Source organism: Bison bison, unplaced genomic scaffold, assembly GCF_000754665.1.
Source record: "Bison bison bison isolate TAMUID 2011002044 unplaced genomic scaffold, Bison_UMD1.0 scf7180017864135, whole genome shotgun sequence".
In the NCBI taxonomy this organism is placed as follows: Eukaryota; Metazoa; Chordata; class Mammalia; order Artiodactyla; family Bovidae; genus Bison; species Bison bison.
The window spans coordinates 4,878,631-4,904,196 of NW_011494707.1; the positions used below are offsets into that span (position 1 = coordinate 4,878,631).

The 25,566-nt window shown below is 39.2% G+C and overlaps 1 protein-coding gene across 2 annotated transcripts in view; it reads right to left on the reverse strand.

Annotated features, from left to right (window-relative positions):
* Positions 1-25,566, reverse strand: part of LEKR1 (leucine, glutamate and lysine rich 1) — a 209,445-nt gene that overhangs the window by 9,206 nt on the left and 174,673 nt on the right. For both annotated transcript variants that reach the window (XM_010839868.1, XM_010839869.1), the window contains 2 exons: positions 15,983-16,147; positions 11,143-11,442 (listed from right to left, as the gene is read on the reverse strand). In XM_010839868.1, the coding sequence (XP_010838170.1) occupies positions 11,143-11,442; positions 15,983-16,147 (465 nt within the window). The remainder of the gene's footprint in view (positions 1-11,142; positions 11,443-15,982; positions 16,148-25,566) is intronic.

Genomic DNA, 25,566 nt, shown 5'->3' on the forward strand with positions numbered 1-25,566 from the left:
GTATGTTAAGATTCAGTTCAGTTCAGTTCAGTTCAGTCGCTCAGTTGTGTCTGACTCTTTGCGACCCCATGAATTGCAGCACACCAGGCCTCCCTGTCCATCATCATCTCCCGGAGTTGACTCAAACTCAAGTCCATCGAGTTGGTGATGCCAACCAGCCATCTTATCTTCTGTCGTCCCCTTCTCTTTCTGCCCCCAATCCCTCCCAGCATCAGAGTCTTTTCCAATGAGTCAACTCTTTGCATGAGGTGGCCAAAGTACTGGAGTTTCAGCTTTAGCATCATTCCTTCCAGAGAACACCCAGGACCAATCTCCTTTAGAATGGACTGGTTGGATCTCCTTGCAGTCCAAGGGACTCTCAAGAGTCTTCTCCAACACCACAGTTCAAAAGCATCAATTCTTCGATGCTCAGCCTTCTTGATAGTCCAACTCTCACATCCATACATGACCACTGAAAAAACCGTAGCCTTGACTAGATGGACCTTTGTTGGCAGAGTAATGTCTCTGCTTTTGAATATGCTGTCTAGGTTGGTCACAGCTTTCCTTCCAAGGAGCAAGCATCTTTTAATTTCATGGCTGCAAGCACCATCTGCAGCGACTTTGGAGCCCAGAAAAATAATGTCAGCCACTGTTCCCACTGTTTCCCCATCTATTTGCCATGAAGTGATGTGACCAGATGCCATGATCTTAGTGTTCTGAATGTTGAGCTTTAAGCCAACTTTTTCACTCTCCTCTTTCACTTTCATCAAGAGGCTTTTTATTTCTTCTTCACTTTCTGCCATAAGGGTGGTGTCATCTGCATATCTGAGGTTATTGATATTTCTCCCAAATCAAATTCTTGATATTCCTCCCAATTGTATTCCTTAACTAGTGTTTTCCACCTTAGTAATGGCACTTTCATTCACTCAGTTGTTGAGACACCAAACTTTGGCGTTATCTTTGACCCCTCTTACCATTCTTCATCATCCCACCCATCAGCAACTTCTGTTACCTCCACCTAGGAAATTTATACCAAATGTATTCCAAATCTGGCCAATTGTCACCTCCTTTATGATGATGACCGAGAATGCTTTTCTAGACCTTTTCAAGGACCTTGCAATAGGTCTTTCTGCTTTCATTTTGCCCTGCCCCCTTCAACCTATTTTCCACACAGTAGTCAGAGTGATTCTCTAAAAATAAGTCATATCATGTCACTCCCTTGTTCAACATTGCCAGGTAGCTTTTCACCACACTTAGAAAACAATCCAAAGTCTTTTAAAATAATTATTTATTTTTGGTTGTACTGGTTCTTCACTGATGTGCATGGGCTCTTTCTAGTTGTAGTGAGCAAGGGCTACTCTCTAGTTGTGGAGCGAGGGCCTCTCATTGTGGTGGCTCCTCTTGTTGTGGAGCACAGGCTCTAGGGTGCCTGGGTTTTAGTAGCTGTGCACACAGACTCAGTAGTTGTGGCTCCTGGGCTTAGTTGCTCCATAGTATGTGGAATCTTACTGGATCATGGATTGAACCTGTGTCCTCTGCAATGGCAGGTGGGTTCTTATCCACTTTGCCACCAGGGAAGTCCAACAATCCAATGTCTTCATTGTTTTTCAATTGCTAAATCTTGTCCGACTCTTTGCAACTCCATGGACTGCAGCACATCAGGCTCCTCTGTCTTCCACTGTCTCCTGGAGTTTGCTCAAATTCATGTCCATTGAGTTGGTGATGCTATCTAACCATCTCATCCTCTGTCACCCCCTTCTCCTTTTGCCTTCAGTCTTTCCCAGTGTCTTTTCCAGTGAGTCGGCTCTTCGCATCGGGTGGCCAAAGTATTGGAGCTTTGGTTTCAACATCAGTCTCTCCAGTGAATATTCAGAGTTGATTTCCTTTAGGATTTACCGGTTTGATCTCCTTGCAGTCCAAGGGACTCTCAGAAGACAAGCCAAAGTTGGAAGGTGTGCAAAGTCTTTAATGCCTTCAAAGACTCCACATGAATTGGCCCCTCCAACTTTGCTCCCTACCATGCCCTCCTTGCTCACTATGCTCCAGCAATGCTTGCTGACTTCCTTGTGGTTTCTCAAAGGTTCCCAGGGTGCTTCTTACCACAGGGCCTTTGCACTTCCTATTCACTCTATCTGGAATGCTCTTTTTCTTACTTCAGGTCTGCTTGAATATTATCTTCTCAGAGAGACCTCTGACCATCCCTTCGAATATAACACCTCATATATATGTATGTGTGTGTATATATATATATTCTGCTGCTGCTGCTGCTGCTGCTGCTAAGTTGCTTCAGTCGTGTCCAACTCTGTGCGACCCCATAGATGGCAGCCCACTAGGCTCCTCTGTCTGTCCCTGGGATTCGCCAGGCAAGAACACTGGAGTGGGTTGCCATTTCCTTCTCCAATGCATGAAAGTGAAAAGTGAAAGTGAAGTCGCTCAGTCGTGCCCGACTCTTAGTGACCCCATGGACTGCAGCCTACCAGGCTCCTCTGTCCATGGGATTTTCCAGGCAAGAGTACTGGAGTGGGGTGCCATTGCCTTCTCCGATATATATATTCTACTTCAGTAGAAAAAGATTAAAAAACAAAAACAACCAGCTGTATTAGGCTGGATGTAGATTCTGTGGGTTCACTGAAGAGTATTCCTTTTGTTTGGACTTGAAGAATAAACAGAAATGTTTCAGGTACCTGTTACTGAAATTTAAGCTAGAATCTGCTTTGTTTTTACTTTAAAAATTTCTCTAATCTTAAAAAATATCTCATTAAGGTTCATATTCTGTTGTTTATTTGCTGTACTTACAACTTTCCTGTTTCTTCTTCTATAACTTTGTCCTTTATCCTTTCCTCTGCTTCCCTCTCTGTCAGGTCCTCTATAACATTTACTCTTATCCATTATTTTAAATTATTTTTAAAAATTAGTTTATTACACATAGTTAAAGATTAAAATAATACTATAACTTTATAATGAAATAAAGCACTTACTTCTTCACACTTTCAGGTTCTGCCTCCCAGGAACAATCATTTTCAGGTTTTTAAGCTGTTTCTAATGATATTTATATCCATAGTCCTAAATAATGTTATTATACAGCTACCTCATGGTTTTCAATTTTGAAGTCATTATCTACTGATTTCATAGAATCAAAGATGAGGATTTAGCTTCCTTACAGTTGTTTCACCTTCCATTAGAAGATGTTTCTGCTCCCCTAGGAGAGGCTCCTATCATAATTTTATTGAAAAACCTTCCCAATTTCTACCACAATTTTTAGTCAAATCTATATTCCACCTTATATGATTATAGTATATAAGTATATGTACACCTCAGCCATGCAGTGTACTATGATTACACTTCCTTTCTTTCACAGTTCCCTTCTGGAGTTTATTATTATCCCATTATTTATCTGCTTAGTTTTCTAGGTGTTGATAACCAATTTTTCACCAAACCTACTTACAGAAGTGTAAATATCCTCTCAACACATTTAAGCACTCCATGTAATCTATCCATTCTCTTTTTTTTCCTCAGAGACATACTTCTAAAAATCTGCCATTCTTTTATTGAACTCAGTCTGGTTTTCTCCAAGTCTGTTACACTGCTGTCATCCTTGGATTTTTTCCCACCATCGTCCTGGACCTGGGGATTCCCACTACCTCTCTCCTGTGTGGAAATGCTCATTTCCTGATTCCTGTGTCTTCTCCTTTCTTAGTTTACTCCCTCATTGTGGAGCTTCCTGAGAAAGGCTGCAAGGGAAGTACCAGGAGGGGCGACCTCGTCCAAGGTAAGGAGCAGCAGCTGCGCTTTGCTGGAGCAGCCATGAAGAGACACGCCAGGTCCAAGGTAAGAGAAACCCAAGTAAGATGGTAGGTGCTGCGGGAGGGCATCAGAGGGCAGACACACTGAAACCATAATCACAGAAAACTAGCCAATCTGATCACACAGACCACGGCCTTGTCTAACTCAATGAAACTAAGCCATGCCATGTGGGGCCACCCAAGACAGATGGGTCATGGCGGAGAGGTCTGACAGAATGTGGTCCACTGGAGAAGGGAATGGCAAACCACTTCAGTATTCTTGCCTTGAGAACCCCATAAACAGTATGAAAAGGCAAAATGATAGGATACTGAAAGAGGAACTCCCCAGGTCAGTAGGTGCCCAATATGCTACTGGAGATCAGTGGAGAAGTAACTCTAGAAAGAATGAAGGGATGGAGCCAAAGAAAAAAACAATACCCAGTTGTGGATGTGACTGGTGATAGAAGCAAGGTCCGATGCTGTAAAGAGCAATATTGCAGAGGAACCTGGAATGTTAGGTCCATGAATCAAGGCAAATTGAAAGTGGTCAAACAGGAGATGGCAAGAGTGAATGTTGACATTCTAGGAATCAGCGAACTGAAATGGACTGGAATGGGTGAATTTAACTCAGATGACCATTATATCTACTACTGTGGGCAGGAATCCCTTAGAAGAAATGGAGTAGCCATCATGGTCAACAGAAGATCTTGTTCGTTTCCAAGGCAAACCATTCAATATCATGGTGATTCGAGCCTATGACCCAACCAGTAATGCTGAAGAAGCTGAAGTTGAACGGTTCTATGAAGACCTACAAGACCTTTTAGAACTAATACCCAAAAAGATGTCCTTTTCATTATAGGGGACTGGAATGCAAAAGTAGGAAGTCAAGAAACACCTGGAGTAACAGGCAAATTTGACCTTGGAATATGGAATGAAGCAGGGCAAAGACTAATAGAGTTTCACCAAGAGAATGCACTGGTCATAGCAAACACCCTCTTCCAACAACACAAGAGAAGACTCTACACATGGACATCACCAGATGGTCAACACCGAAATCAGATTGATTATATTCTTTGCAGCCAAAGATGGAGAAGCTCTATATAGTCAGCAAAAACAAGACCGGGAGCTGACTGTGGTTCAGATTATGAACTCCTTATTGCCAAATTCAGACTTAAATTGAAGAAAGTAGGGAACACTACTAGACCATTCAGGTATGACCTAAATGAAATCCCTTATGATTTATACAGTGGAAGTGAGAAATAGATTTAAGGGACTAGATCTGATAGAGTGCCTGATGAACTATGGATGGAGGTTTGTGACATTGTATAGGAGACAGGGATCAAGACCATCCCCATGGAAAAGAAATGCAAAAAAGCAAAATGGCTGTCTGAGGAGGCCTTACAAATAGCTGTGAAAAGAAGAAAAGTGAAAAGCAAAGGAGAAAAGGAAAGATAAGCATCAGAATGCAGAGTTCCAAAGAATAGCAAGGAGAGATAAGAAAGACCTCCCTCACATTTCATGGATATATCTTCTCTTTTGTCTCTAAGGATATGAATTATGCTCTTTTTTGACACTTTTTCTTCCCACATTGTTCTTTTTTTGCTTATTTGTTTGATCCTGATTCTGTCTTTCATATTAGAAGTATTCCTCAAATGCTTGGTTATTCTTGGTTTTTGTGTTTAAAAATGAGTCTTCAAAATGTTACTGGAAACTCTGTGTGCCTACTAGGTAAGGGCTTGTTTACTGGTATATGTTTCATTGGACATGCATATAACTTTTAATTAAAAGTTATTTAGTGCCCAGAGGTACTAATAGTTGTTGGTACCCAGAGGTATTTTCTTTTTTTAAACTTTCTTTAATCAATTAATCAGTGTCTTATAGTTTTTAGTGTATAAGTCTTTCAATTCATTGGTTAAGTTTATTCCCAAGCCAGAGGTATCTTCTTTTGAGCTAGCTCATTTTACCACAGAGGGCTCCTCCAATTTCCTGGGTATGGATATATAAGCTTGGTTGTCTGTGTTCTGGGAAGTGAGTGGGTGACAGGGACTGGGAGGCCTCACCCTGAAATATACAGACCTTCACTCTAGCTCTTGCCTTATATCCTGCTTTTGTGTATCCTCAGGTCCAAAGACTCTTGCATTCAGGTTTTCTAGAGTGTAAACCTTTAGGATCCTGCCAGGACGGTAGGTGGAGGCTGCCTGGGGTTACAGAGGGCATCTAAGCATCTGTTTGCACCTTTAAAAACCATTCAAACAGCCCTGTTTTCAGATCTACACTTCTCTCCCACTTTGAGAGATATCTGTTGAGCCTTTCTAATGTGATTGGGTTTGCTCCTTTTTAGGATTCCATGCACTCCCACACTCTCCACAAGCATTAGGTTTCAATATCCATAACCTGCTGATTACCTCTCATCCATACCTTACTTTCCGTTTTCCAAATTTTGGTCAACATTTTTTTCATCAAATGTCATCTCCTTTCCTGTTCTTTTTTCCTTATGTATTTATTCACTTTTAATTAATTTACTGTCATTTTAGGGTATTTGGGGATGGATGCAGAGATAAACATATGCAATTAATCATTCATGTTTAACCAAGAGCATTACCTTCTATTTTTGAATATCTTTCATCTTCATTAGATAGCTATAGGAAGTGGGAGAATTTAAAACTTCTGCTCCTTATGTTTTCCTTATCTATAGTTTTAAGTCAACAAAAATATTGAACTCTCTGTACTGGCTTTACTTTGATCTGTTTTTCACATTCTCCTTTTGGATCCAAGGCCCCAAACAGTGGAGCCACACTGTCTTGGTAGTGCTCAAGAGCTAGTGGAGCTCTTACTAGCTTATGGAGCTAGTAAGGAAGGAAAACTGGCAGCAAAAAGCATGGGATCTATTTTAAGCTGGTTTTAAATGATACTGTCCTGTTCTCTAACATATTATGTTTCTTTCCCGGCTTCTTATTTGTTTAAACTGTTCCAATTTTTGATGTCTGTGTCTTTTCCCTGTAAAGAATTTCAGGAGCCCCTTTTTTACATTTAAATTTCCCATTTAGTTTTACTTCCTATTTTTTCTCTTCTTATTGACCTGAACCTTTTGTTGCTTCACCTTCTTGACCCTCATTTCTGTGGCAGCACTCCACTAATCCCTGCTCCATGGAGGAATATCCATTTTGCCCTTTTGAGGCTATGGCTTTCCTCCTATCCTTGAGAACTTTCTTTACACAATTAAAAACAAAGTTCTACCTATTTTCTGGCTTCCTGAATGAGAGTGGGGTTTTCCTCTCCTTAATTAGCTTTCTTATCAGACCATTAATTTATCTTCTTTCAAATGGGAATTTGTTCTCCACTTAAATGAGGCTGTTTTCCTCCAGAATCTGAGAAATTTCAAGTGTATGGAATGCACGGTCACAAAAAGTAGTACTTTTTACTTTACATGCTAACAACCTCAGTTCTCTCTGGCTCATAATTCCTATCACTTGTATTAATTCATTTCCAATTTAATAAGAATGTTCTGGACTTTAGCATTCTTAAACAGAGAAGCAGTCTTAATTATTTACTCTTACAGTTCAGTTGTAATTGTCTAACTTCTAGTGGGAAGTCTGCCCTCAGCCATGTCCCAAGATAACTTTACTTTTGCTACAATCCCTTTCTATTTCCCAGTAATGATCTACAATCATTTATATACCAACTCAGTATCGTATCTTTCCAAAATCTGCATGTAAAAAAATTTCATCTCTGAGTGGTTTCCTGTTACAACCAACAGGCAGGAAGAATTCCAAATGTAGCTGCTTTTGTGTGAAAAAGATATTCGTTCTTCACTTTTAGTCTAGCTTCTCTTGCCAAAGTTACCTTCAGAGGCCCTGAGTTGGCAAACTATAAAATGGCCCCCGGTTATCCCTGCCCTCTTGCTATTCACAGCCTTCTGCAACCCCTTTGAGTTGAGTGTGGCCTGGAGTTGTTGTTCCATCTCTAATGAATAGAATGCAGCAAAAGCAGCGGGATACCACTTCTGAGATTAAGTTAGAGAGACTGCAGCTTCTATCTTGGGCACCCTCTCTTGCACTCTCTCTTTCTTACTCGCTTGTTTTGCAAGAGACTAGCTGCCATGTTGCCAGGCTCTTCTATGGAAAAGTTCATGTTGGAAGGAAGTGAGGGGTTCTTCTCTTCCCCTTCTTCAGCCAACATTGAACTGAGGCTCTCAGTCCAACAACCATGAGGAAGTAAATCCTGTTGACAACTACAAAAGTGAGCTTGGAAGTCAACCTGCCCCCAGTTGAGCCTTTTTAATGAGACTGCAGCAGCTGACACCCTAACACCAACCTCATGAGAGGTACTGAGCAAGAGGCATCCAGCTAAGCCGTACATTCAGATCTCTGATACTCAGAAATAAATGTTCGCTGTTTGAAGCCACTGATTTTGATGACAATTTGTTATATAACGATACATAACTAATACAAGTCCTATGGCCAGATTGTTAACTTTTAGTCTGTGTTTTTTACATGGGAAGTTTCTTTTAGGTCATTCTTGCCTCTGGATGTCACTTTAACTGCTCAACATAATATTTTCTCTAAATTCCTCTTTGAAAGCATGGGATGGCAGTTGTCAGTCATGTTCATAATTGCATATTGATGACTAGCACAGTGCCTGGCACTTGAATATAGGCACGGGCCTATTATATATTTCCTGGATTTGACCCTTTATAGTCTTGTTCTAGTTTATAAATTCCTAGAATAAAAAAATGTCCTATGGCAACCCACTCCAGTGTTCTTGCCTGGAGAATCCCAGGGACAGGGGAGCCTGGTGGGCTGCCGTCTATGGGGTCGCACAGAGTTGGACACAACTGAAGTGACTTAGCAGCAGCTTAGCAGCAGTTTATAAATAACTCATCACTTTCCATATTGCCATTTCTTTGGGAGATTTAAGAGTTAGAAAACCTGCTGGTCTAGTTAATTTGGCCTTTCTCTCCTTTAACCTGCTGTCCCACCTCTAGAACTTCAACACTGCTGTCTTAGTTGAAGCATCACCTCTCTCCTTCTCCAGCAGAGCTGAGTCCATGTGTATGCTGGCTCTTCCCACTCCTGCCTGGACTGGAGGAGCAGCCCCCTTTTCCAAGGGAGGTTGTGGTGCTGTGTTCCAACAGGAGACATTCAATCACACAACACCCTAACCATCTGGTAGAGTAAGCATTAGTGTGTTTATTATTATTCTAAAAGTAACAGAGAGAGAGGGTGTGTGTGTGTGTGTGTGTGTGTATCCTGGAGATTTGAGTGCCAAGCCTTAGGTCACTTTGAAATTTAGAAGCAGAATCACTAAAATTCAAGTATCCTAAAAGAGGAAATATAGAAATTCATGGAGATGAAATTTAGAGATCCAAATCTAAGAAATTCAAATTTGAATCTTGGCTCCACCATGCTGGGTCATCTTAGAAATTATTCAAACATCTTGAGTCAGTTTCTCATCTGTAACATGGAAGTAATTCCTACTTTAATAGGGTTTTTAGGTATTATTTTTGATCCAATATTTTGTTCATTCCACATTTTAACTTAAAATTTCTTTGGAATAGGTTCACTATGTCATAATTATAATATTGGTATAAACTTTGAATTTTGGTTGACAATTTACAAATAGCAAGAAAACATGGTATATTTATTAATAATCAATATTACTACTAGCACTTTCCTTTTATTCATCTTTAAGACACCAATGAAACCAATAAATATTATTTATCACTAACATTCAGAATCTTCCTCCATTTGCCTTTATTTGTTATACTGTTATAAATAGGATCAAATATTCTAATATGACAATATTCTAATTCTTGGCTATTGGAAAATTGCCCCACTGTTTTAATAAGTTTGGGTTACTACAACAAAATACCAGAGGCTGCATAGTTCAAACAACAAATATTATTTCTCAAAGTTTTGGAGACTGCGAAGTTCAAGATCAAAGTGCCGACAGATTTGGTGTCTGGTAAGGACCCTGATTCAAAATGGCCATCCTCTTACTGTGTCCTCACATGGTGAAAGGGAAGAGGGAGCTTTCTCTCATAAGAGCACTAATTCCATTCAGGAGATTAGCTCATCTCTCAAGACACAATCACCTCTCAAGACACAATCACCTCTGACAGACCCATCTCCACACATCATACGAGTGATTATATTTAACATATGAATTTGGGAAGACATTTAGTCAGTAGCATCCACCATTTCTAAAATGGTCAGCAGTTCAGAAATAAGATTTTGTTAGGAAAACAAAATTAAAATCAAAATAAGTCTGTTGTTGTTGTGTTGTGTCCAACTCTTTACAACCCCATGGACTGTGTCCTGCCAGGCTCCTCTGCCCATAAGATTTCCTAGGCAAGAACTGAAGTGGGTTGCCATTTCCTTCTCCAGGGGATCTTCCTGACCTAGGGATTAGACCTGGGTCTCCTGCATTGCAGGTGGATTCTTTACCACTAAGCCACCAAGGAAGCCCCAAATTATGTTGTTGTTCTGTCGCCTAGTCGTGTCTGACTCTTTGCAACTCCATGGACTGCAGCATGCCAGGCCTCCCTGTCCCTCACCATCTCCCAAAGTTTGCTGATGCCATGGACATGAATTTGTCTACTCCAGTTTAAATAAAACACTGCTGAAATAATTGTGCATACACAGGAAAGAAGACCAATACATGTAGATTATCTTACAACTTTAGAATGACAGAAAAATAAAACCCTAAAGAATAACTGTATTTAAAATATACTGTCTAAAATATTAAACAGCAAGTACTCTAAAAGTTTCTTTGGCAAAAATGTAATGTTTCAACAAATAAGACATAAATATATAAAGATTTCTAATCTTAGAGGTTTTAAATGGTCATTTGCAACACAGTAGAACTTGCCAAGGAAACCTTAGAGATTACATAGATAAATGTATTATTTATTTTACAGAAAAGGAAGCCAGGTCCAGAGAGGTTAAATGCCTGCCTAAGCTGAAACTCCAATATTTTGGCCACCTGATGTGAAGAGCTGACTCATTTGAAAAGACCCTGATGCTGGGAAAGATTGAGGGCAGGAGGAGAAGGGGACAACAGAGGATGAGATGGTTGGATGGCATCATCAATGCAGTGCACATGGGTTTGGGTGAACTCTGGGAGTTGGTGATGGACAGGGAGGCCTGGCGTGCTGCAGTTTATGGCGTCACAAAGAGTCGGACACGACTGAGCGACTGAACTGAACTGAACTGAACTGAAGTTAAGGACAGAGCCAGGATATGACCCCAGGTCTCTGACTAATAAATAGTCCAGAACTTTCTGCATGACACCAAGCTACATTTCATGTCTTTGTTTGTTTATTTGTTGAAAGACCAGCACTCTTTCACTAACTGCACTGGTACCATCACCCGTTTCCTACCTCCTTCTGGGACTGGTTGAATCGCTCTATCAGTTGTGCTTGTGCCAGCATTACTCTTTCCAGTTCATCTGACTTCTTTTTCATTTCCTTCCTCAGGTCCTCTGAAACGGAACCATTACTGTCAATTTCCTTCTTCAGACGTGATTCAAATTCTACAACCAAATTTTTAAGGTTTTCAATTTCTTTCTCCTTTAACGCAGATTCCTCAGTATATTGAACATGGGATTCACGGAGTTTTTCTTCAAGAGCAGCGAGTTTTAGTCTTAGATCTTTAGTAGCACCTTCGATTAAGTTGGATATCTGTAAGATAAGTCTTGCATTAGTTTATAGGTAATAGTCTCTAGGTATCCACAGAATTCTCTTGGTTTTAAGAGGTTTATTCTAAATAATTGGTGTTCTCTTCTGATCTGATTAAAACAAATCTTATGACACATATAGGCCTTCACAATTTTAAAAGTTAAGACTAAGATTTTATTTTTATCACCGAAAATGGAATTGCATTAATCACTTGAACATACTTTGAAATACCTAAATCTTTGTAACTGAACTGAACTACCAAGTACAACTCAAGTCTTGATCAAGTGCCTGTCTGGACTCATTTTAGGGTGACTTTGGGACCTGATGTTTGGGGATGCATGTAGGAGAGCATCATAGCTACAGTCAGTCAGTCAGTTCAGTCACTCAGTCCTGTCTGACTCTTTGTGACCCCATGGACTGTGGCATGCTGGGCCTCCCTGTCCATCACCAACTCCCGGAGTTTACTCAAACTCATGTCCATTGAGTTGGTGATGCCATCCAACCATCTCATCCTCTGTCATCCCCTTCTTCTCCTGCCTTCAATCTTTCCCAGCATCAGGGTTTTTTCAAATGAGTTAGTTCTTCACATCAGGTGGCCAAAGTATTGGAGTTTCAGCTTCAGAATCAGTCCTTCCGATGAATATTCAGGACTGATTTCCTTTAGGATGGACTGATTGGATCTTCTTGCAGTCCAAGGGACTCTCAAGAGTTTTCTCCAACATCACAGTTCAAAAGCATCAATTCTTCAGTGCTACAGTCTACTCAAATCATACTAGTAAGGTTTCCTTTGATGTATTTTTTTTTTTCATCCTTGTATATGATGATTGAAGGTACTCTAGATACCATACCTTCTATAGTAGCCTTGCCCAATAGAACTTTCTTCAGTGACAGAATACATGAGCAAATTGGGAAAAGTCAGCAGTGGCCATAGGACTGGAAAATGTCAGTTTTCATTCCAGTCTCAAAGAAGGGCAATGCCAAAGAATGTTCAAACTACCATACAGTATGTGAACTGAGAACTTCCAGATGTACAAGCTGATTTAGAAAAGGCAGAGGAAGTAGAGATCAAATTGCCAATATTTGTTGGATTATAGAGAAAGAAAAGAAACCCCAGAAAAGTATCTACTTCTGCTTCATTGACTATGTTAAAGCCTTTGACTATGTGGATCACAACAAACTGGAAAATTCTTAAAAAAGAGGAATACAAGACCACTTTACCTGCCTCCTGAGAAACCTGTATGTGGGTCAATAAACAACATATAGGACCAGATATGGAACAATGGACTGTTTCAAAATAGGGAAAGGAGTACCTCAAGGCTCTACATTGTCACCCTGCTTATTTAACTTATATACAGAGTATATCATGTGAAAGGTGGCCTGGATGAAGCACAAGCTGGAATCAAGACTGCTGGAGAAATATCAACAACCCCAGATATGCAGATGATACCGCTCCAGTGGCAGAAAGTGAAGAGAAACTGAAGTGTTTCTTGATGAAGGTGAAAGAGGAGAGGGAAAAGCTGGCTTGAAACTCAATATTAAAAAAACTAAGATCATGGCATCTGGTCCCATCACTTCACAGTACATAGTTGGGGAAAAAATGGAAACAGTGACAGACTTTATTTTCTTGGGCTCCGAAAATCACTGCAGATGGTGACTGCAGCCATGAAATTACAAGATGCTTGCTCCTTGGAAGAAAAGCTATGACAAACCTGGACAGCGTATTTAAAAGCAGAGGCATCACTTTGCTGACAAAGGTCCATATAATCAAAGCTATGGTTTTTCCAGGAATCATGTAGAGATGTGAGAGCTGTACCATAAAGAAGGCTGAGCCCTGAAGAACCTATGCTTTCGAACTGTGGTGCTAGAGAAGACTCTTGAGAGTCTCTTGGACAGCAAGGAGATGAAGCCAGTCAATCCTAAAGGAAATCAACCCTGAATATTCACTGGTGGGACTGATGTTGAAGCTGAAGCTCCAATACTTTAGCTACTTGATGAGAAAAGCTGACTCATTGGAAAAGACCCTGATGCTGGTAAAGACTGAAGCCGAAAGGAGAAGGGGGCGGCAGAGAATGAGACGATTAGATAGAGTCACCGACTCAATGGACATGAATTTGAATAGACTCCACGAAACAGTGAAGGACTGGGGAGCCTGGTGTGTTGCAGTCCATGGGGTTGCAAAGAGTCAGACACAACTTAGTGACTGAACAACAAGAAGAAATATTCTGCACTGTCTTATGTGGTAGCCACTACCCACATGTGACTATTGATAGTGGTGTACTGGTAAATACTTCCCTGATAGCTCAACTGGTAAAGAATCAGCCTGCAATGCAGGAGACCCTGGTTTGATTTCTGGGTCAGGAAGATCTGCTGGAGAAGGGATAGGCTACCTATTGTGGTACTCTTGGGCTTTCCTTGTGGCTCAGCTGGTAAAGAATCCACCTGCAATGTGGGAGACCTGGGTTTGATCCCTGCCCTGGAGAATTCCATGGACTATAAAGTCCATGGGGGTCGCAAAGAGTCAGACACGACTGCATTGGTAAATATTTAACAATGGACTCTCACACACACACACAGAAGTCAGATTTGTATTCAATTTCCATGATGTAAACACTCTCACTATGACCAATTCCAAGCTATGAAGGTGAAATCACTGATCACTAAACTGAGAAGAAATGTTAACAGTAGGCTCTCACTTGCTAGTATGGGTTATTGCACCCTTAAAATGTGGCAAACATGAGTGAGGAACTCAATTTTCAATTTTATTTAATTTTAATTAATTGATACTTAAGTAGGCACATAAGTTACTATATTAAATAATGCAGTTCTAGAGGATACCAGAATACTTTGAAAATATACTGCTTCTGAAGGTGGTACCTCCAGACAAAGAGAGGAAAGAACAACTTGAGAAACTTCTCAGTGTCACAGCATCTTTAGAAGGGAAAAGACTGCTTATTTTTCTCCTTAAAAAAGCAAAACAAATAACACAAAACATACCAAGAAGAGCAAAGCTGCTTCTGACAAAACATATCATTATTTATGCTACGGATATTGTCATATTATAAATATTAGTACAGCAAGAAATCAGCCCATGAAGAATCTGGAAAGCATTTACAGACTAAAGTTCCAAGGATTTTGTGAACCATTACTTAAGAGTTATGTACCCCAAATTTGTTTCAAATGTTAAATTTACATTAACAATAACTTTTACAAGAAATCTATTCACCACAGTTTTTATAAATTAATATTCCATTTTCTTCAATTAACCCAGGGAAGGAGAGGGTCACTTCTGGGTCTGAGCAGTAGTTTCCTTCATCCAGAGGAGAGCTGCCACTAAAACAGAGCAGGTTATCTTGGGAAGAGGAGGCTCACATGCTTTGATTTTTTAATAAGGGAGTCAACAGTAAAAAAAAAAAAAAATCAAGAGAATTCACTCACAAAATCTGGACTTAGGATTGCTCTTGAAAGACTGTAGCCCCAGCAAGTTGGGGCCTGCCTTTCAGCATTCCCCTGCTGATGGTCCTGGGCCACATGGGAGAGTAACTAACAGCAGTCACAGGGTGAGGGGAAAAGGGGAGTGGGAGGGGCAGGAGCCGGGAAGTAAGGGCATGTCTAGGACAGGACTGTCCAGAAGAGGAGGAGAGGGCTTAGGTGAGCCGAGGCTACAACTCCCAGCGCATGCTCCATTGTCCCATTGTCCCAAATAGGACTGCACTTATAAAACACAAATTCAGAGATTAAATTATTATTAAGAATTTCAAGACAGCATTTGCAGAGCAATAAACCTGCAAGGTTTGTATGGGGACCTGTGATACCACATTCATGTGGCTGGCCCTGCCTTTTCACAGTGAGCTACTGAAAAAACTACCATATCCCCTGTACAACAAAGTGGAGGCCGTAAGTCTCATTTAATGCTAATTTACATAAACTCTTAATGAGTTTATTCAAAATATAACTTTACCAGTAGGCCTTGGTTAATATAAGCACACAAAAGATACACACACACACACACACACACACACACTCTACTTTCAAGTCTTATGAAAACAAGGGAACCTTGTCAAAACCTTATATTTTGTTTAGTATACGTTGTTAAAGAAATTATGGAAGTCTGATATTTAAAAAATATTTCCCCTTCATTCAAAACTAAAATTGAAAATATTTGAAACTAAAGGGGATAGACTTTAGTTGTTGGTAAAATTTAGTTATGTAAAATACATCATTATCTTTTGTTGGACATTTGAGGTATTAGAATATCTAACCATGTTAATTATTAGTTACGTAATTTATGCTGTTTTAAAAATATGTTTATAAATAAATGTTTATTTAGTAGGAAAAATTCCATACATAGCTGGATTATATTCTTATGTAATTTATCTCAGTCATTCATTATGGAGAATAGCCAAATCATTCTATCTAAAAATAAGCTGTGATGACCATGAGGAAATCTATAGGAGTTAGAAATATAGTGTTGTCCTTAGGAGGAAATAACTAACATCTACAGTTTCAAATCCATTAAATAATGATGAGTACCATAATGACAGACCTTCATTTGTAGTTCTTCTTGTTCTTTCTTATACTTTTGGATTATTTCTTGGTGTTTTTCCTTTTCAATATCAAGTTCCAGTTTAGCTTCTTCCTTAAAGAGAAGAGCTTGCTCCTGAAATTCAACCAAATGTTGGGCTCTTTCCTTGGCAAATTCAGCTTCAATCTAGAAAATAGCATTTAACACACATTATCATAAGTAAATTTAACACCATATAAGTAAATTAAGCCTATTTTCAGACTCATTTTTTTCTCCCAGGTTTGTTGATATAATTGACATATAGTACCATATAAGTTTAAGGTGTACACTATAAAGATTTCACTTACATATATCCTGAAGTTATTATCACAAAAGTTTACAGAACATCCATCATCTCATACAGATAACAAAATTAAAGAAATAGAACTTTTCCTTGTGATGAGAACTCTTAGGGTCTAATCATTTAAAAATTCTAATTCTAACATGAATTTTTAAATTCTAATGTTAAAAAAAATCTGATTCAGAACTTGGACCAGAGAAGTTGACCTTGGGTCAAATATCTTCAGATCTTCTAAGACTTTTAAGACCTGTAAAATGAGTAGAGAAGTTAAGACAATATAAGTTTTCAGAAATACTAAAAGCTTAGTCTTCTGTACATTTATAATGTAAACTCTGTCCTTTGCCAAGGAAAAAAAAAGAAAAAAAGATTTTGAGGCTCTGACACTAAGTTCTGTTGAAAACTCAAGAGTGGAAACAACATATAAATGCTGATTTTTTTAAAATGGGCCTTTCTTGATGGAGACCACAGACAGTTTTGGAGTCATAGATTATCATTTTAATGAGAGTGAGGCCAGAAGGGTGATTGAAGGAAAACATAGTCAGTGATGCTTGAATCCATATTTCTACTCAGAACCACAATGCTGGAAGGGACCTTAAAAATCCCCTAGTTCATTTTCTCAAGCTTCCATGAATTGTGGAAGGATAAACAAAGGCTTTGGACTCAGAGTTTAAATCCTGGCTCTAAATCCTGGCTCTGCCACTCTAGCTGTGTGATCTTAAATTGTGACTGTAACCTCTCCCGGCGGGGTTATAACTGATTCCCTTGGGGGTTGTTATGAGGATTAAATGAGACGAAACATCTGTATAAAGCTCTTGCAGGAGCAGGAATTCAATAGTCAGTGGAGATTACTTCTATACCCTGACTTCAATCTCTACCATGGAATCTGCACCAAATGATTATCTGCTCTATGCCTTGACACCACCAGAAACCATAACTCACTCCTTCCCCAGCAGGCACTTCCATTTTCAGACAGCGCTAAACATTAGGAAGCTTTTCCTTTAGTTGAGCCAACATCTCTCTCCCTGTGGTTTTTAGTCATTGGTTTTGGCTCTGCCTACTTGAGCAAGAGAGAACAAATCCATGAGTACTGGAGTCATTCACGCCTGGGAGTTTATCTAGTGGATTAGAGAAGGGATCCCAGTGACAGGTTGGCTCTAGATTTACATTGTGCCATTATAAATTATTTAGATTATAAATTCTAAGACCAAGTAAATGCAGATAACTTGGGAGAAAAACTGTCAAACCTGACTTACTGTGACTGTGATTCTCAAGCCAGTAAGAGGAGAGAGGTCAACTTGAATTTCTCATGGGAAAACTAAAACTGGGAAACAGAAAGTTTGCTAAGGAACTTTGCAGGAAGCTCTTTAAATTACATAAAATGCAGACAGAAGACCAGCCTCAGTATGGGGTCAGTGGGGCTTATTGCACTGGTCATTTGCCTCAAGGCAAAGCATTTACGCTTATACTTACTGCACCGGAGTTGTTTTGGCTCTTTCAAAATAAATTTCTAGATTGTCTGGAGGAAAGAATACCGATAATCATTTAGGCACAGGACAGAATTGTTCAGATAGGTTGCTATCAGACTGTGAAAAGCAAGGAAAGCCTCAGGGCACTCAGAGAAAAAAGCAGATGTTCTTCAGAATTTCAGCTACTTTTGTTCTTGCCTTCTGGTAGCCATATAGATACATCATAGGTGTCTCAAACTGTCTGTACCATAGATCTTGACACAATCCCCCCACCTGTTCCTTCCTCAGTGCTCCCTATCTCAGGATGTGCACCACCGCCCATGGAGTTATTCAAGTCAGTAACTGGAGCAATTGCCTTTCACACTTCTCTCTCCTTTACCCTCCACACCTAATCCACCATCAAGCCCTGCTCATTTTGCCTCCAAAAGATACATTGAATCTATTGATTTCTCTGCACCACTATCACCACCATACTTGTGGTCACCACCACCTCCTGACTGGCCTCCTTACTTCTACTCCTGCCTCTCTCCAACCCCTGATACACAGCAGAGTGTTCTTCACAAACTATACATTGAATTCTTTTATTCCCTCTTGCTGGCTTTTCACTGCATTATAAAATCCAAACTCCCATACATTATCTTCTACTAGAACACCACCAGCCCCTATGACACCTTTACAAGAATCAACAAAGCACACCTTCCTTAGATAAACACAGCCTTGGGCAGGGCATGGTGAGCAGAGCCCAGGCCTGGTTTCAGCTCCCTTCTCTCCCCTGGCCTGTGTATTATTCATAGCACAAGCAGGATACCATGTATGGCAGCCCTTGACTTCTCCAACCTGACTTTCAACCTGTATTTCCCATTTGACTACTGTGTTCTAGCCATGCTGGAATAGATATGTTAAGAACACATGAAAGGAGGAAATCAAATACAAAACATTCAGAAAACTTTGAGTTAATAGTCCACAAGATACGTTGACACTATTTTAAAAAAGAGAGTAAATAAACATTTTTTGAGAAGCTAAAGAAAAATTTGTGCTGAGGTACTAAAATGTCAAGTGTTCAAAAAATTTTGCTTGTGCAGTTAATTCATAGAGCCAAATAGCTATTTTAGGATAGAAAGACATCTTTCAAAATATGGACTCAAATTAAGAGAAGAAGAACGTGCACAAACAAGGTGGGACAGGACAAATTGTAAATTAGGTGACAGAAGGACTTGAGAAGAACTTTTAAAAACAGAAGTTATTTAAATTATGAGGAAAAGGTCATTTAGCAAATCAGCAGAGTCCCTTGAAGATGAAACAAAGGATGCATTCAGGGAAGGAAAGGGGGTGGCTGACTGGTTGAGTGAGTAGAATGTTCTGTTCTACCTGATCCAGGAAGAAAGGGCTCTTTGCCCCTGAACTATTCCTTGGAATAAACAGGTATAGGTAAGGAGAGAGGAAAAAAGGAAGGAACTGACAGAGGGTGGGAAAGAAAAAGCACTACAGATAGAAAGGAGAAGAGTGATATACTGATTTCATTTTTAATTTATACAACCTGAGACAGAGAAGCAAAGGGATGAACTTCAGGTGGAACTTCTAAATATTTAAGGACGCTGCAATGGCAAATCAAAAGCCATCTGAATGTGTTGACTGTAGCACAGAGAGATGACACTACCGGTTCCTTCAAGAACTGAAGAGTCTGAACAAAACGATGAGCCCACCAACAATGACTTGCTTAAGCTGGTATATTGTTATTGAGAAGATGAATTCATGCGAAATTGTCATGTTTATGTTTTCTACATGTTGATAACAGCTGTTTGTTTACAAAATCTTAGATGGCAGGACTCATGTTTATGAAAATTAAATAAATTAGGTGATGGTGCATACATAAAATATGAACTGCTTTCAGTTCAGTTCAGTTCAGTTCAGTCTCTCAGTCGTGTCCGACTCTTTGCAACCCCATGAATCGCAGCACGCCAGGCCTCCCTGTCCATCACCAACTCCCGGAGTTCACTCAAACTCATGTCCATTGAGTAGGTGATGCCATCCAGCCCTGGATTGGGGGATGACATCCTCTGTCGTCCCCTTCTCCTCCTGTCCCCAATCCCTCCCAGCATCAGGGTCTTTTCCAGTGAGTCAACTCTTCGCATGAGGTGGCCAAAGTATTGGAGTTTCAGCTTTAGCATCAGTCCTTCCAATGAACACCCAGGACTGATCTCCTTATATAATAGTAATTCTGATAATCTGAGGAAATTTTAATTAAAAAAAAAAGCATGAATAAAAATATGAGCTCAGGAGTTAGAGAAAGTAAAATCAATTGTTGTCTGTGTACACATTCCAGATTTTAGTTCATCCATATCTTCCTCTAGCTCAACTGTCTCATTTCTGAAGGCCTTCTGAAGACTTCAAAGCATTCTTAGTGTATTGTTTTTTTAAATCCTTTTTGTTTGTGTTGAAGTGCATAATTAGTGTTTTATAATATTTGTTTCTAATGCTAATGTGCAAAATGCTATCTTTTCACTGTTTCCCAAGTGAGATCTTTCTGGTTGATTCTGATATCATTTTCTGTTTGTAGGGAAAGAGCAAATTAGCCAAGATGGTGGTGGTCAGACTCTCTCACCATGTCCTTTCACTCTTGCCCCATGTTTTGTAAATAATGATTATATAACAGTTGAGCTCACTTATAGCACCACACATGCACATCACAAGGTACTCACTTGGCCACTGGCTACCTTTGTTCTGTAAGCATATATAAGCTCCACCTGAAAAAGCCCTTGCAGTTACGTTTTGGCTGCGTTATGGCGGTGAGGCTGTGTTATGGCTGTGACAGCTGGGTCAACCACAAGAGGAGAGAATACAGCGTATCTGCTGCTAGTGCTGCTGTGCCAGTCAGGGGAAAATAAATGTGTTTGCAATTCCTACGACTCCTTGTGTTTTCTTCCAGCTTCCCTGCTTGTGCCTTGCCTAGCATGGGTTCAATGAACATTGTGCACAGTAAGATACAGTGAGACACTGTTCATGGAGGCAGACACCATGTTACAACATAATCACTTATTACTTGATGATCCCTTTAAAACCAAGGAAATTTCAGATGTCATTTAGAAATCAGACCACATGTTTATATTTGATGTACATTTATCATTAAACAAAATATTAATATACATCCTGAAAATGATTATGAATGAGTAAAAATTGCTCAGTCATGTTGGACTCTTTGCAACCTCATGGACTGTAGCCCGCCAGGCTCCTCCATCCATGGAATTTTCCAGGCAAGAATACTGGAGTGCGTTGCCATTCCCTTCTCCAGGGCGTCTTCCTGACGCAGGGATTGAACCCAGGTTTCTGGCATTGCAGACAGATTCTTTACTATCTGAGCCACCAGGGAAGCCCAAAAATGATTATACTTTTTTCTAAAAGTTAGAAACAAATTGTAATTGAAAACTAGTATTTCAGATTATTTCTAAATTAACCACTGAATAACTATGTTATAAAAGTAGATGATTATTCAAACACTAGACTTTGTAATTAAAAATGCAAATGCTAAGGAATCAGACTAAGTATTGAAGTCCTGCCAAGAACCGAGGAAAACTGAGGACAGAGGAGAGAATGTTCACTGAGTACCTCATACAAGCTAGGTTGTATGGTATAGGGCTCTTTTCCTCTACTAACTCATTTAATTCTTACAACAATTCTGAAAGAATGTATAGTAATTATTGTTCCCACAGTATAGAGTAAGAAATAGGCTCAGAGAAATTTAGTATCTTCACCAAGATCTTAGAGCTGCCACGAGGTGGGGCAGGCTGTGCACTCAGATGTCTCTGGTGGACTCCGTAGCTCAGTGTGGTGAGTTTTCCCAGGCACCTTTTTTCCCCACACATTTACATGGCACAGTGGTTAAGGGAATGGAGTTGGTATTTATTTAGTTCAAAATATTGGGGTATTTTTTCCCAGATAACTTTCTGTTAATGAATTCTAATTTAATTCCATTGTGGTTAGAGAAAATACTTCGTATGGCTTGAATTCTTTGTTGTTGTTGTTGTTGTTGTTCAGTTGTTCAGTTATGTCTGGACTGTAGCATGCCAGGCTTCCCTGTCCTTCATTGTCTCTTGGAGTTTATTCAAAGTCATGTCCAGTGAATTCTTTTACATTTGTTAAGACATTTATTCCCAGTGTATGATCTACTTTAATAAATGTCCCATGCACACATGAGGAGAATGAATATTCTGCTGTTAAATGAATTCTATATGTATCAAGTCATATTTGTTAATATTTCTTAAGAATAAACTATTTTACTATTTTCCATAGTATATATCCTTAATGGTTTTTCTGGGTATTGAGAGAGAGCTATTGACATCTCTGACTCTAAAGATTTGTCTATTTCTCCTTGCAGTTCTATCACTTTTTGCTTAATTTTTAAAGTTCTGTTTCTAGGTGAAAAAATGTTTAGGGTTAAATGTCCTCTTGGTGAACCAACCCCTTTATCATTATGAAATGACTTTCTTTATCTTTGGTAATATTCTAAATACTCTGGTTTCTTTCTCTGAACTCTATTTTGATTATAATGTAGCAACTCTAGCTTCTTTTTCAATCCATTACTTTTAGCCTTTTTGTTAAAATATTTCTTTATATAAAAATACATTTCTTATAGGCAACATATAGTAGAATCTTGCATTTTTATCCAACATGACAATCTGTCTTTTAATGGGGATATTTAGATGAGGGCTTGGCAAACTATGGCCCAAGACTAAACTTCAGCCATGCCCATTCATTTGCATATCATCTCTGGCTGCTTTTAAGCTACAGGGGCAGAGTGGAGTGGTTGCAACAGAGACTGTATGGTCCAGAAACCAAAAATATTTACTAATTGGACCTTTAATAGAAAAAGTTTGCTGATCTCTGGTTTAGAGCATTTATATTTAATTTGATTATTGATGTGACTAGCTTTAAATCTGTCTTGCTATGTGCTTTCTATTTGACCCATCTCATTGTTTTCCCCTCTTTTTCTGTCTTCTTTTGCATTATTTTAAAATTCAATTTCCAATCCTTTGCTAGTTTATTAGCTATAACTCTTTGTTCTTCTATTTTTGTAATTGGTTTAGAGTTTACAGAATATATTTTTAACTTTATGCAGTCTATCTTCTAGTGATATATCACTTTATATATTGTATAAGAATCTAAATATTCTCGCTACCAAAGCAACAAAGATAATTGTGTGAAGAATGTGTTAACTAATCTTATTGTGGTAATTATTTTGCTATATATATATATGTATGTATGTGTGTGTGTGAGAGAGATCATCATGTTGTACATCATGAACTTACACAGTGTCACATGTCAGTTATATCTCTATAAAGCTGGGGGAAAGGGGGAGCTGTGGTGGTTTGGTTAGCGGATATAACTAGAATGAAAGGATCCCTTCCTCCTTTCCTTAGATCTTCTGCCATTGTTCCCTACTCACCAATCCCAATCAAGAGTTAGAGGGTCCAGGAACTACTACTCTCATCCATTCAATGCAGGCTTTGGGGATAGAAAGCAGGGTTTCAAGGGTGCAGAGTGGGCCTAGGGGGGCAAAATGAAAGGAATCTGATTCAACCCATGCAGCACGTGGAGAAATTCTCAGAGAGAAGGGTAATCTGCCAGGAAGATACCCCAGAAGGATCCACTGTACTTCCCAGCTCATTGTCAGTTTGCTCACCTGTTGCCCTATCTCTTGGCCCATCTCTTACCTGAGAACTTCAGGGGATATTTGTTTATATTTTCCTTTTTTGTAGTGATTCATTCTTCTCCTACTATCAGTCAATATGACTGAGTGGGATTCTGTCTTGCCAAGGATGAGCACGTGACCCAGGCCTGAGTGAACCAATATACCCAGTCTTGCCAGCTGTCATGGTTGGTCCAAGACTGAGCGCATGGTTCAGTTAGAATCTGACAGCCACAGTCAGTCTCTTGCTAAGAATGTAGAAAAGTGATGGGAAACATTGCTGCTCCCTTTTTGCCATCAGGAGGGACAACCCTGAGTCTGAAAAAGAAGCCAATCTGGCAGAAAACCAGCTTGAGAGCCCTGAATCCAGCTGTGCCTAAAGGTAGCTCACCACTGAACAGTTAAGACAGCCAATAAATTATATTCTCACTTAAAGAATCTTACAACAGCATACTTCATCTCTCCCTTCCAAGCTATTGTGGTATTGTCATATATTTTGCTTCTACATGCTATAGATGTCATAATAGATTATTAGTTTTAAAAAACAGTCAATTATAAAGAAATTTAAATGATAAAAATATCATACTTATTCACATTGCTACCATTTCTGGTGTTCTGCATTCTTTTGTATAGATCCCTATTTCCATCTGGTATAATTTTCCTTCTGAATAAAGGACTTTTAACATTTCTTATAGTGTGGGTGTACTGGTGATACATTTTTTTCAGCTTTTTCATTCTGAAAGACCTTTCTTTTACCCTCATGTTTTGAAAAATGTTTTCACTTTGTATAGAATTTCTAAGTTAGCAGCTCCCACTGCCACCCCCTCACCCCTGCCCAACCCTTCTTTCAGTACTTTCAGCCCCACTATCTTCTTGCTTACATTGTTTATGATTTTTAGAAAATCTGCTCTCATCCTTATCTTTGTTCCTCTATATATGTCTTTTATTTTCTAGTTGCTTTTAAGATTTTTTAATTGACATTTTTGAGCAACTGGATTATAATGTCTCTTGGTGTGCTTGAGCTTTATTGAGCTCCTTGAATCTGTGGGTTTATAGTTCTCATTAAACTTTAAGTTTTTAGCCACTATTGCTTCAAATATTTCTTCTGTCCTCTCTTTCCTGTCCTATGGGGAGTCCAATTATACATATATTAGGCCACTTGAATTTGTTTCACAGCTCACTGGTGCTCTTTGTTTGTTTGTTCTGAGTCTCTTTTATCTCATTGTATAGCTTCTATTGCTGTGTCTTCAGGTTCATTAAACTTTTCTTCTGGAATGTTTAATTTTCCATTAATCCCATCCAGTGTATTTTTCATTTCAGATATTGTAATTTTCATCTCTATAAATTCAGTTTAGATCTTTTTTATATCTTCTACACCTCTTTTTAGCATGGTCAATTTTTCCTCTAGTTTTTGGACATAAAGAATACAGTTGTTATACCTGTTTTAATGTCCTTGTCTGATAATTCTAACATCTGTGTCTTTCTGAGTCAATTTTTATTTGTTGATTTTTCTTTTCACTATGAGTTCTATTTTCCTATTCCCATGCATGGCAATTTTTTCATTGGCTGCATTGTGAATTTTGCTGGATATTTTTGTATTCTTATAAATAATCTTGAATTCTTTTCTGGGAGCAGTTAAGTTTCTTGGAATCAGCCTGATATTTTTTAAGGTCTTCCTTTTAAAATTTGTTAGGCAGGACCAGCTCAGCATTTAGTCCAGGGCTAATTATTCCCTACAATTCATGCAAGACCCTTCTGAGAACTTTACCCAGTCCCCTGTGAATTGTTGCCTTTCCAGTCTGGCTGGTGAGAACAGACATTATTATTGACCTCATGTAAGTATTTGGTACTCTTATCTCTAATCCTTTCAGATCCATCTCCCTGGCTCTAGGTAGTTTCCCCATATATATGCACGGGTCACGTATACTTAATGGGGATTCTTTGCAGATATCCAACATTCTTTCTCTGGGCAGCTCTCTTCTGAGAATACTCAACTGTGAATTCTAGCCACACAGATCTCCCTGGACTCTTAGCAAAGTCTCCTCAACTCAGAATCTGCCAAACTCTACCTGGATTCCCACTCCCTTTACCATAGCCTTAAATCTATTTCAAGGTA